Source organism: Lycorma delicatula, chromosome 6, assembly GCF_047948215.1.
Source record: "Lycorma delicatula isolate Av1 chromosome 6, ASM4794821v1, whole genome shotgun sequence".
Classification (NCBI taxonomy): domain Eukaryota; kingdom Metazoa; phylum Arthropoda; class Insecta; order Hemiptera; family Fulgoridae; genus Lycorma; species Lycorma delicatula.
In genome coordinates this window covers 79,979,949-79,994,460 of record NC_134460.1, presented here as the reverse complement: position 1 = coordinate 79,994,460, position 14,512 = coordinate 79,979,949, and the positions used below count along the sequence as shown (strand labels likewise).

The window sequence follows — 14,512 nt, the reverse complement described above, 5'->3', positions numbered from 1 at the left end:
ATATATACACCATAAGAAGAAGGAGTATACAAATTTTCATCAATTTATCTTCTGTAGTTTTGCTGGGCATTGATTATGAATGACACATGATATTTTATATTATATGTATTTTTATAACTTAATATGCATACTAGTTTTTTCTTTAGTTTTCAAAATTAAATTTTTTATACATTTTTCACTTGAAAAAAAAAATTATTTTAATAAAATTATGTTATACAGATTACCACTATCCATTGCTATCTCTAGCTCTCAATAACAGTAGGTGATAGTGCTTGATCAATCTGGAGCCTGTCCCATGCAGAGGATTAAATTTGAGGAATAGCCAGTGTGGCTGTACAACCAGTTAAACAAATACTAACTAGAGTTTCTGCTACTACCAGCAACTTTTAGTACTCGGCAACATAGGAAGACTGAGTAAGCTGATTTAAGGTATGGGGGTAAAAGATGAGGGGATCTTTTACTAATCTCATCTTTTACTTAGACAAGAAGGCATGTGCTTTCAAAATCAGGGCAGAAGGCAGTCTCATGAATTAATCTGACATTTTTTAATAACAGCCTATGTCTGTCTAAAGGCCTGACTTGGATACCACTCTATGCACTGGACTTGATTAGGTCCCAGTCACTGTCATTACTGGCAGAAGAGAGACTCTGCCTTGAATGGTGAATTGGCTGGCGGGTAATTATATATATAAGGCATGCTTTTTATATAAAGGTCATTTTGATATAAAAATTGAAATAAGCAAAACAAAATAAACTTACATATATATAAATATATATATATGTATATATACTATTTTTTCACCATTCACTTCAATACATTTTTGATATCGACTTACCGGCTTCATTATTCTGTTACTAAAGAATTCTCCCACCTGTGATTTAAACCAATTAATTACTCTGTTTTGAAATTCCTCACAATCCTCAAATTTCTGCAATGCAAGCCATTTTTTAAATGGAGAAAAAGGTAATAATCAGTGCAAGATCTGGACTGTAAGACAGATGTTTGAAGATTTCCCAATGAAATCATTGCAGTTGTTCAGTTGTTTTGTTTGCCTTGTAAGGTTGTGTGATATGGAGAAACAAAATTCCGTCGGTTAGCTTCCCACGCCTTTTGTTTTGAATTGAACGTTTAAGTTTTGTAAGCATTTCACAGTACATATCACATTAACAGTTCTTACATGTTCAAGAGATTCAATCAGCAATATCCCTTCGGCGTTCCAAAAGACTGTAGCCTAAAGTTTTTTCATTGAACTTTCTCGCTTAAAGTTTTTGGGCATTGGTGATGATGAATGCCACCATTACATGTCTCAACATTTGAATAAGATATCTATGTTTCATCACCGGCCACAATATGTTTCCATAAATCACCTTCATTTTCATAGAGTCTCAAAAATGTTTAAGCTACAGCAAGACATTTTTCTTTCTGTGTTTCTGTTAACATTTTTGATATCCATCTGGAACACAACTTTCAGTAACCCATTTGTCTCAGTTAAAATGTTGTAAATTACTGATTGTGAAAAAAAGGAAATTTAATTGATAACTGAAAAACAGTTAGCCTTCTGTTTTCACAGATTTTTACATTCACATTTTCAGTTGATTCATCTGTGATGAATCATCTGGCAACCACTACATTCTTCCATCATGAAAATTCGTTCTTCCTCCATGTCCCTTAGGCATGAACATAAGGAGAAAACTGAATGCATGCTGGATTTGGTTAAGCAAATGGGAATACTGGGATGAATCAACACTAAATGTTGTTCTGTGATCCATGGCAACACATATTACATGACAACATGTGATCCATGACAACACATACATAGAAGTATTCTGTTACTGATGGAAATTTCATTGTTATATTTATTATTTAAACATTCACAGTCTACAGGTAGGTTCACTGTATGTAAAAAACGGATTGAGGAGAAAAATTATTGCTGTAAATAACATTTAAAAAAAATATTTAAAAATTGGCACATAGACAAAAGAAAACAAAAATTTGTGAATATCTTATAGGAACAAATAATTATAAAAATATTGTTGTTACACAAATGATAAATTAAATAAACATATTTAAAAAATTTTTAATAAAAACTAACCTGTCTACACTGACAGTGATATTTTGAAATTGTGTTATTGTAAACACAGTCAGCTGTGGGTGAACAATTGTTATCTTCATTACAAGAAGGTGGGCCGGAAATTATATTGCATGTAGTTACACCATCTCCTTCAAAACCTGATCGACATTTACATTCTGCTGTACCCAATTTTGAATCATGTATACAGTCTGCATCCACATGACAAGCAGCACATTCTAATTTAAACAAAAACAATTGATAGTGATAATAATGATAAAATCAATAAATAATTAATCTTAGTTAATTATTGTAGTTCCACAAAAAAAGGTTATAAATTTCTTATTTAAAACGCTATTCATTAAGTTCTGGTTCTTTATTTTTTATTCTTGTATGAAAAATATTAATATAAAAAGCAGTGAACTTTCTTGTACATACAGATTAATTTATAAAAAACATTTTCAGCTATATGCTTGAGCCATTATGTAAAATAATAAATGATACTACAAAAATCTTAATTTTTTTTAACAGAACAGAACATGATTACATTTTATAATTACTAAAAATTACAACTGACTCACTTTCAAATTTTTAATGGAAACTGCTCTCTGAAAAGATTTTTCAGTGCTAAACATACAATAGAGTGTGACCAGTGGTAAGTTGTAATAGGATCTATCTTAAAACAGTGGTCTCTATTATTAGAAGTCAAGCATTATCTTAATTATTGTAATTATACATATCATATTGTTCAAGTGCGTTCAGATCTTGGTTTTTATATAGTATATGCAAAATTTATATATTACTGTTAATATGTTGTTTGAATTCCTGTTTTTATGAGATGATTTGCAAAAGTTGATTCTGTTTTGAGTAGTGCTCGTATGCGTTCCTTGTGTTTGCAGGTGAATGGAATTCAAACTGATACAGTATTTAGCACAGTCACAGCAACCTAACTTTTTATTTCTGGCTTGCTATATTTATGTATGTATTTGTTTGAAGTTATATATTTTATTTCTTGCTTTGAAATCAATACAAAAACTTCTTTCCTGAGAATGTTGGCAATTTGACTGTTGGGTGAAATATTAGGGTGTATTTTATCTGTGGTTTTTGGATTCATTCTTTATTTTATGAATTTAAAATTTCACATTGTCTGTATGTTTGAGCTACCATCCGTACTATTGCTGTGTACACACTGTGAGTAGTACCTGAATAGTAAAAACATTAACTAAAAAATCAAAAATTTTAATGTAATAAAATTTAAATTTATTTAAAACACTTTGAAGTTTATGAACACAGTACATCTGATATCCACACATTAAACAAACTAATAACAACATAGATCAAATACATTATTTGACTACATATTATCAAGGTTTCCTATCTTTTAAGAATTGTAATCCCTTTGATGATAAGCTGTATAATTAGCATGGAAAGATCCTCTGGAAGAATAGTTAACATGTAATTACCAAGTAAATCATTTACAAATTTTTAATAAGAAAAACAGCATAGGCATTGTGATATTTTCAGATTAAAAATAATTTTTTTGTGATGAGTAAGTTCAGATAATTTTCAATTTTAATGAACAAACAATAAAATCCAAAAACGTAGAGGAAAAAATATAAGGGAGGAAATGTAATAAAACTCTTAAAAAATAATTCTCCCTAATGTAACTGGTTGTCTAAGGATGAGGTCACTTTTTAAAATTCTCTAGTTTATTTTTAATAATCTTTGGTTCAAAATTGCCAACAAAGTTTTTATGTTTATCACTTCTTTTTGACGTGTTTTTATGTTAGCAGCAAAATTACAGACCTTTTCTTTAAACTAATGCTGTTGTCTGAAAACCATTTCAATAATTTGAAACTTATGTTTATTGCCTAAATTTAATGTTAAATATATTTAGTATCCCATATTAAGAAAAGCAAGATTTATAAGAATTAAAAAATACAACTCAAATTTTGCATAATTTTGTTAATTGGTGGGCTTAACACTACATAAATAAATTATAATTAAATTAAAGAATGCAGATATAAAAATTTTTCTTTTTAGATTGTACTTTTTCCATTCCTATAATTTTTTTGTGAATTTGTTTTCTTTACATGAAAAACTGTTCCTTCTAATAACAAAAAAATTATTTTCTAAATATAGCTAGAAAATTCTGTTTGTACCATACCACTGAAAAAATGTTCAATTAGGAAAAATTTACTAATAAGTTAATATTAAACTTAATAAGCTATTAATTTAACAATATCTTGTTGACAAAATTGTAACTTCATAGAATACTAATTAATTTTTACATAAAAAATTGTCATCAACAGCTAAAGTGCATATACAATATGTCAATGCCCTATGGAGATACAGTCTGTTTTCATTAAATTAGGTACTGAGTGTTGCTTCTGCACACACATGAATGCACGCGCACACACATACTGATTTGATAATACAGCATTGAATGATGCAAAACAATTATATTGTATATAATTCATTCTTTAAAAGTATAGGTAATAATTATAGTTTAATATTTATCAAATTAATTAATTAATTGCAACATTTTAAAATAATTCAAAGAATCTAAAAAATAATTAATAACTGTAAAAGTCTTTTCTTTTTTTAAACTGTTTAAATATATAATGATAAATAACTTGATACTTTCTTCCGTAATTTTTTAATTTGGTGATATGATGATTCAAATCAACACTTTCAATGAGAATACTGAGTGGTTTTATTGTTTACTTCGCTCTATTAGTTACATACAAAATATTCAATCGAATAATGGATGATTTCTTCTTTTTTTTTGTAATTATTTCCATAATCCATAAAAAATGCCAAAATGTTTTAATTTCAAACAAAATTAAGTAAATTGTTTATTTCAAGGAATTTATGTATTGGACAAAATATTATTTTAGAGAGTAAGAATTTGATGTGTGTTTTTGAAGTGAAGAAAGAGAATATTATGACTTACTACATAAGCCACTATACTATTATCACAATATCTTTTGTTTATCCAGCAACATACATCCATTAATGTTGATTTTTGTGCAGTACAAATTAAAACATTTTATACTCATTTAAAATTACAGTGAAATTCTTCATAAAGAAACATTCTTTAATGGAAATTTCATTCTATGCAAACTTGATAGATGATATCAACAAGATATTATATGATATTATTTATTATTGTGTTAGATCAGATACTGTTTCACACAGTAATTAATTCAGTAAAAAACTTTATGGCGAAAGGCTTGGTTGCCCAATTGCTAAAGGAAGGTTCTTAGGATACTTTTAAAAATTTGCAGATAAAATTCCACATGTAGAATGTCTTAGTACATTTAAAAATGTACTTTGAAAAAATTTAATGTATTTCAGTTTAAATCTCCTTGCAATTTTTTCTTTCTTCTAATTAGATGATTCCCATTATCAGGTGGAAATATATTAGTTTATTATTGTAGGTTGTACTAATGAAGGCAGAATAAAATACACAAAACATATTTATTTATACATTATAAATTACATATAACTGTACAGGAGTGTTTTATGTAATATATTATATGTAAATTAGTCTATTTTAACATTCTCCCTTCATTCACCATTCTACAATACATTCTGTAATAAAATGTTACCAATAAATGTCATTAGACAGAGAAAAATAAGTTACAAAATAGATTTAAATCAAGATAATTATGAAAATTTTTGATTGTATTTAACAACTTGGGGACTATGAAAGATTAAAAATTAGATAGACAGTATATATGAAGCACTGCAAAATAGGTATTTTTAACCTTTATAAAATAAAAATTAAAAAAAAAATTGTTGGTTAAAAACTATTTCCATATTTCCAAATTGCTTGATTCAAACATTTTTGCCTGTGGGCAATGTTTTTCAATTAACTTCCTTTTTTGGCTAAAATTGCCTAAAATATACTTCACAGTTTTCGTCTTAGTCAACAGTTATTCTATTTTATAAACATTGAAACTGGTCTTTATTTTTGGTGTTAGGTAGTTGTTATTTATTTAATTATAGTTCTTATTTTATCATTAATATTTCTTTACATATATGTGTATGTATATAGCGTCATTATTTTGGTATTTATATTATGTGTTTAATTTGAAATATTTTTTTTTTACAAATGCTTCAGTATCTAATAATGATGATTGTTTAATAATTGGAATAACCTTCTAGTTTTAGTACATTTTTTTGTAAATAGTTTTTGAGTGTTTTCTATGTTGTTTTACTTATCTCAATTACCATTTAGAACTTTTTATTTGTGCAAATCTATATTTTTGTTGATGAGCATAATGGAATATGATTAAAGTTCTATAAAAAAATTGAACGACCTAGTCTCTACTACTACATGGCTTCTGCTATCAAAAGATGTTTGAATTATTATCTGGTTGGATCAGTGGAAGCTTCACCAGAGGATGATATTGTATTGTAACAAACTAACTGAATTAATCAGCTTAAATTAATCTTTATGAATAATTTTTCAAATGACTGCCTAGACAAATCAAAACATTCTTACTACCCTAGGTTTAAATCCCAGCCTGGTTTTATAGACTTTTATCACTACTATTTCTCTATTATCTATGCACTAGCAAAATCTTATGGAAGAAATTATTCATTAAAAATTAAAACCTTCTACATATCCTGTAGATACATAAAGACACTGACTTTAAATAACTGTTTGCATCCACATTAATTTAACGTTATGTTAAGGTGCATGAAAATATTAATAATTCTGTTAAATTTAAAATCGAATAATATTTGTTGTAATTATTTTTACTTACCATCAGATTTAAAACAAATATCATTTAATTTTGTATAACCAGGTAAACACATACATTCATTCAAATCTTTTTCTTCATTGTAGGAACAAGCAGCATTGGGTCCACAATCATCGTTATTAGAACAATCTGTTAAAAATTAATAAATACATTCAAGAATAAATTCTCAAACATTTACATACAAGGAAACTATTTAAATTTCTTTTGTTATTTAAATAAATGTTAAAATTTAACAGGATATACAAGGTCTGGCAAGGAAATGGGAAGTTTTTGAAATTATTGAGGCTAAACTAACTTTTAGATGTACAGAATTTTTATACATAATTTGAAAGAAAAAACATGGTATTTATATGATTTTAACCTAAAAATTACAATTGTTTCCTCCTGGTGCAAATTTACTTTGGCAGCATGAGTTCAAAATTTTCTATTATCCATTGCACGTATTGAGTGAAAATTAAAATTTTGTCCTGAATATGACTTTCTGTTCAAGTGTGAATTGGGAGATGGACAACTGGAAAAAATGTTTTTACAGCAATCTTTCAATTCCTTGTTGTGCAAGTGGTCGCAACGTCTAATTAAAACCTAATTGGTAAAGAGTCTAAAGATTCTTTGACACTATAGGTTTTGCTCCAAAACACCAGACGGTTAGTCATAATGAAGAGGTTTGTGAAACAGATACAGATTTTTTATCCTCAGTAATGAAAATTCTACTTAAATTTAAGAATGATGAAGAAAAGTGGCTCATCACATGTGTTAACCACTTTATCATCTTTAAGCAGTAGTAATATTTTCACCAAGTGCTTTAAGGTAGTCTGACAATGCTTAATTTTAATTAATCACTGAATAACCATGATTTTATAAGGGTAGAAATTCAAAATTTATAAAACACTTTGATCAGAAATGTATAAATATGGCAACAAGCAGGGAGATGAAAAATGTGGAATTTTAACAAAAAAATTTTTCAGTCTTAATATTCTGTGTTTAAGGATTGAACTATTCTGCCAGGAGAATATCTTTTCATTATTGAGCCAACTGTATTGTTTTCCTGAAATTCTCCATTATATGACTGCCTTCTGAGAAGGATCTTGACTTTGACAATCTATGTAGAAAATGGTTATTAATTTAGTGACAAGATAAATGCTGTTCTTTAATAATAGTGTTGCTATTTTAAAAAATTTCTTGAAAGAATAAACATGCTACCTGCCCACTACTTAACTGCAACTTAAATGGCAAAGGATTGACGTTTGAAGGGCACATATCCCTGTTCTATCATGCAAGCCAAAACTGAAGAACAGCTTTTTAAGATATTTTTTTTCTATGCCATAATGTGTATCTATATAATAAAATTTATTTATTAGTTTATTGATATTGATATTAATTAGTTATTGCTTTTTAATATGTAAACTCCTACATAGTTGTGTTATTAATATAAGTTTCATTTGTTGCATGATCTTGTATACTCTGATTATTGAAAGTGACAGCAACCTTTCCTAAAAAAATATTACAAACTCTATGTAAATGTTGTGTGATGCATATGATCATTTTGCATTTTCTGAAACTAGTAGTTCGAATGCTATAACCATTAAATATATACTGGTAACATACATTTAATACAGTAATTGTACTACATACATATAAATAAATAATACAGTAATTGTAATACATACATATACAGTAATTGTGTATGAATTAATGTTCATACAAACTGTCAAAATCTATGTATACTCTAATCACCATTTATTAAATGAATTTCTTAACCAAGTTATGTCAGAAGCTATTAACAATCCACTTGCAACATTATTGATTGCAAAGTACCTTTAAAGTAATGGTGCATACTTAGTCAGTGTTAATATTTTTTTTATTTTAAAATATTTCTTTTCTTGTTACTTTACAAAATTAACATATGTTTATTTACTAAGCCATTACTAAAAGTAATGACAAATGATCCTGGTTTTACTAAATCAAGCTATTCCACACTACTGAATTATGTCATCCTGCTTATTCACCTGACTTAGCACCATGTGCTGTCAGACTGATCTGAAAATTAAAGACTGCACTAAAAAGAAAAACAATTTTTGACACTGATGATATCCAGGATGATTGATGAAGAAACACAACAGTGTTCTGGAGAAATAGTTCCAGGCCTGTAGCCAGAAATGGGAATGCCGTCTAAATCAGTTTACAGATACACAAGGAAATCACCTTGAAACTGACAGTATCATATAATTTCAAATGTGTTTAACATTTTTACAAGTACATTATAAGAATAAGAATTAAATTCACACAACTTGTAGATTTATTTCTCTCTTTAAAAGAATTATTATTTTAAGAATTACATAAGCAACTAATTTTGAGTTTGTTCAGTGAACAGAAATTATCTAATTTTTTCAAATCTGAACATACTTCATATCGACTGCGGTTAACCTTTTACTTCACAAAACAGTTAATTTAAGTTATTACAAATTAATTCTTTCTAATATATTATGGTTTTTTAGTTGTGATACAGTTATCTAGAATGCTTATTGTTAGCAAATGTTATACAGCAACATCAAAAAGTTATGACAAAACTTACCTACTATTCTATCACAAAACATTCCATCACCCTGATATCCATTATCACATCTGCAAACACTACGACCAGTAACATAATCATGTTCACATGCAGCATGAGGATCACAAATGTCAACTTCAAAACATGACATTTCTAAAGAAATATTAAAAAAAATTAAACATTAGTCAGTTAATTTTGCTTCAGCAAAATATAATAAATTACTAAACATTAATCAAATGATTTTATGCAGTTGTATAATGTAATATAGTTTAGTTTATATTTCCATAAACTGTTCAAATTGGACAACTGGTCAAAAGGAAGACAGTTTTAAACAAAAATTCTATGAACATTTAAAAGCTATCATAGAGACAAAATTTGCTAATCATTCATAGACCCAAATCAAAAATCCAACAATAACTCTAATACCAATTATATATATATATATATATATATATATATATATATATATATATATATATATATACATGAGGTGCAACAATAAAGTAATAAGACTGATTCTTTTGCGCAAAATGTGGCAACCCTGCAGCCTTTATAGACACTCCATCTTTGACCTTGATCTTCCTGCCATTAATAGTCCAAGCTGCACATCTTGACCAGGATACCTATGTCGCTATTCTTCCATCGTAGCTGGAATACTTACATTGCAAAAGACATACACAAAAATCATATCAGTGTATTCTTGTATTCTGCATGAGTGAAGAGACTTGGGATTTTTCAAAACAAAGAATTCAAACTGGAATTTCACTTTTTAAATTTAGATTCAATTGGAAAAATATAAGTACAAGCATGAGTGCATATACTTTTTAAAAAAACACACAAATGTACAAATACAAACACACTACATAACTTAATTTTCAAAAATAATTAAACTCAATCAAAATTATGTCAAAAACAACTAAACTGCCTCAAGTTTAACATGTAATTTCAAAGCATACAGTTAGTGTTACCAACTTAATCTTCCAAAACTCTAAATTTATTGTCCTAAAATTAGCTGTATTAATTTGTTCAAATTCATAATATGTTTCTGTTAAGTTTTGTTTTTAATAATGATAAAAGTGAATTCTTTTTTTTGTTTTTCATAGACTTTATTACATCAATTTTTTTTAGAATTAAATTTTCTACAAGTTTTTATAATAAAATTACTGCATTTATTAGTCATTTAACAAAGTTGATTTACTTCAAACCCAAAAAAACATATTTTACCCCATTGAAGTTTTCTGTTTTATGTTGAATATCATGAAAACTACGGGAAACACAATTCTGGGATCTGTTTTATTCAATTTTTAAGATCAAAAAGCATAAGAAACCATCAAGTTTCCTTATATAATGCCTTAAATATTTCAGATGACTTTATTTCACCAGGGAAACTGAAATTCAGGTGAAATTTTTCACTAGCTCTAACTTGATAACAAAAGCGCTTTTGAACATATGTTTGTATGAACGTTTTCCTTAATTCTTGCTTTAGATCAGTTCCCAAATTATTTCCTTTTCCTCCTGAATCACTTTGTATGCAGTAAAAAAAGATTCACATCTTATCACACTTGAACACTATTAAATATTTGAACATACAAATTCAAACATTATACTAAATGAACAGACATGATTCAAATTGTGTACATGTGACTCACAGACACACAAAAAAAAGAGAGAGAGCATATGTGTGTGTAATTATTAAATAAAATAACAATTTAATAACTAAAAAGGCTTACCAATTTCCAAGCAATCATAACCATCTCCTTCAAAACCTGCATTACATTGACACTGATATGAGTTACTACTTGCTACAAATACACACTGAGCATCAGCATGACATCTGTTTACAACATTGCATGAAGCTGTAACAGTAAGATAAAAGGTAAATTAAAAAATATAAATACATAAAAATAAAAACAATATTTTTTTATCAATAAATAAAAAGCTACCTGTATGCAAAAATTCAATGGTTTTGATTTTTTTTGCAATTAAACCATTGCAGACTGGACTGTTTATATTCTTTTTATTGTTAAAAGTTAATTAATAATACAAAGTATTTAAAAATAATTTTTCATCAGTAAATTAAATATATAACTAAAAGAAAACAGTGCCCAAAATAAGTTTTTGTTAAGTTATTAATCATAAGAAGACTAAAGGAAGGAATCCTGAGCCTGACACAGTATTGTATAATTTAGTTCAGTCATGTACTGAATTGTTCTACACTTCACTGAATTAATTGTATAATTCAATATATTCTTGCATCTGGGGATAGGCAAAGATGTTCTTCAGGGAAGCCTAAAATTATTTTGTTGTTTTCAAAATTTTAGATCTTTTCTGAAAAAAGCAACAGCATACACATTAGGTGCCAAAAAAAAATTAATTTCCTATCCTTGTGAGGTAGAACATATTTTAAAACTAAAACTTTGGGGATAGAAGAAATCCCACATTTAACATATTATCAAGGATTATTTAATTTGATGTAAAAGAAGGAAGTAAACAAGCAAAAAGTAAAAAAAAAAGAAAAATGAACAAAATACATGCATGTGATATAGCAAATAATTTAAAATGTAAAATAAATATATTTAAGATACAAAATTTTATTTATTACCTGGAAGGGAACCCTCTGTCAAAATTCACTAAAATATTTTTTGTACCAACATGTTTCATATTTTATTTGTTTTAATTATTGTCTCCTGAAATCTTAAACAAAAATTTATCCATAGCATAAACCAAAATGAACACTTGTCTGCACAAGGTGGGGACAGGGGATAGGAAATTTCAATTTCAAAAAAAAATTTCTGTTAAAGCTAAATGCAGTTTTATTTGCTATGGTTTTCATTGACTAATTTTTTTGCTAAAATTCACCTTCAAGAAATAAATGTTTAAGATTTTTTTTCACCAGGGGCAGGCAATCAATGTATCATTAGGTACTTCAGGTGAAGATGTAGTAGACATTGTATAGAGTTCAATACTGTAACTAATTTTGCCTACTAAAAAAAGTTTATTTTTTCAAGTTTGATTAAAGTAGATTGTTGCATGAGTAATCCCATAGAAACAGTAGGACTAAAACAAATCATGGCAGTAGCCATAAATTAAAAACAAATCACAGCCAATGAATCAAAAGCCTTTTAGCTTTAGTGCTGCACAGAACACAAAGATAAAATGAAAATAAAGCACATCTTAGCAACTATTTGCATACAAAATATTATTAATTACATATGCAGTTGTTAAATAGTGTTTGCAATGAAAATTGTATTACAATTCCTTCCTCTGAAAACCAAATCAGAATAAAATTTCCTGGTATTAATTAATACCATGAGAACAGTTTCCTGGTTTTGATAAATGAAATATCAAAATAAATTTAAGTTTTGCATAAATTTCATTCTTGAAAATTATATTTACTCATTACTTATATCTTAGTTAAATTGCTAACTATATGAAAAATGATGCTGTAAAATATTATATATTTTTTTTTAGTTTTCCTATTTATCCAATTAATTAGAGGTACACAAATAAATTTTGATGTAAAATACATCCTAAATTTCAAACAATACTGGTAAAAGAATTAATCATCAGCCCAGCATTTAAGTGTTTTAAGAGAACATCGTTTAAACAAGAATACCACACACTTGTAAACATTTTGATTTAAAATGAAAATATGAATATAGAATTAAAGTAGCTAAATCTTTATTTTAGATAACATTCCATGAAATACAAGTTTTTTATATCTATTTTTTGCCATCTTTATCCATGATATTAAAAGATATAAATATTTAAATTTTAATGATTCACCAAATAAAATTGTTTATTGTATCATTTTTATTAACTCACAGTTTAATACAATCAGTATTGGTTTTTTAAAATATCACTGAAAATCACCATAAAGAAAATTGTAAATGTTAAGATGTCAATTTTTTAAAACATTATATATATTAAATAATCTTTCATTAAAAAATTAATGGTTTTACATAATTTCCTTTTCTTGAACAAAATCAACAAAAATGTCAGAAATTTGATAGAATAAATTTTAATGTTTAAATTTTCATTGATGATATAACACTATTTTTGTACAGTGAAGATGAGGTAGATAACACCCTGGAATGGTGTAATTAAGATATATTTTATGAGATAATGTGCAGTGCAAATCAAAGCATTGTTAGTGGATAGAGGTAGCAGGAAAGATACAGTGGGTATAAGAAAACTAAATGTACGTAAAATTTAGTTCACATAATTCTTTACTAATGTGTAATTCTAATTTTATGATACAGAGTGAGAGATAAATGTAGAACTAAATAAGACAAGCCAAAATCAAACAGAATTACGTAGATTACGTGGATTTTTATCAGTGTTCATGGAAACTTCCATAGAAAAGGAACTGCTTGGTAAGCTGAAAGATATTTGTTTAAACACTTATTACTAATTTATGTGTATATACTCATATATTTATTACCAAATCTACATTACAGATTTCAGAATAAATTCTAAATTGATGGAGATACAATCTCAATTCTAGACAAATGAACAATCAAACAAAAAATTAGCAAAATGAAGTCCTTCAGTGTAAAAGGTACGAGGATAACTTAATTATTATCTGCAATTTAGTTATATTTTTGTTTATGTTGGTAGTACTGTTGTGTTGTGTAGCTTATGCATGCGTGGTTTAATTTTTCTTATGTCTGTGCATGTTTGATGCTGCTAGGTTTGTTCCATTATTGCTGCCTTGCCGTTAACCACGGCTGCTCCGCTTTCTGTTTGCACCAAAGAAGAGCAACGTTCAGTGATCTGTTTTTTGTGGTCAGAAGGTGTATCAGGCGAAATTCATTGAAGACTTTCAGTGCAGTACGGGAATAGTGTGTTGCCGCAACAGAGTGTCTACGATTGAAAAATTCAAAAATGGTCGCACACGTATAAGTGTTACGCATGATGAAGGAGCTGGACAATCGTTTACTGCCACAAATGAGGAAAACATTGAGCGTGCATGAGACATGGTTTTCTTAGACTGATGAGTGACTATTGATGAAGTGGCACATCGTCTGCAAATTAGTCATGGTTCTGCCTACGAAATCATCCACGACAGACTTTGGTTTCATAAAGTCTGTGCAAGATGGACCCCAAAACAACTC

The 14,512-nt window shown here is 27.7% G+C and overlaps 1 protein-coding gene across 2 annotated transcripts in view; it reads right to left on the bottom strand.

Annotated features, from left to right (window-relative positions):
- Ndg (Nidogen) overlaps positions 1–14,512 on the bottom strand; it is a 99,610-nt gene that overhangs the window by 21,311 nt on the left and 63,787 nt on the right. For both annotated transcript variants that reach the window (XM_075367934.1, XM_075367935.1), the window contains 4 exons: positions 11,126–11,251; positions 9,417–9,548; positions 6,848–6,973; positions 2,094–2,308 (listed from right to left, as the gene is read on the bottom strand). In XM_075367934.1, the coding sequence (XP_075224049.1) occupies positions 2,094–2,308; positions 6,848–6,973; positions 9,417–9,548; positions 11,126–11,251 (599 nt within the window). The remainder of the gene's footprint in view (positions 1–2,093; positions 2,309–6,847; positions 6,974–9,416; positions 9,549–11,125; positions 11,252–14,512) is intronic.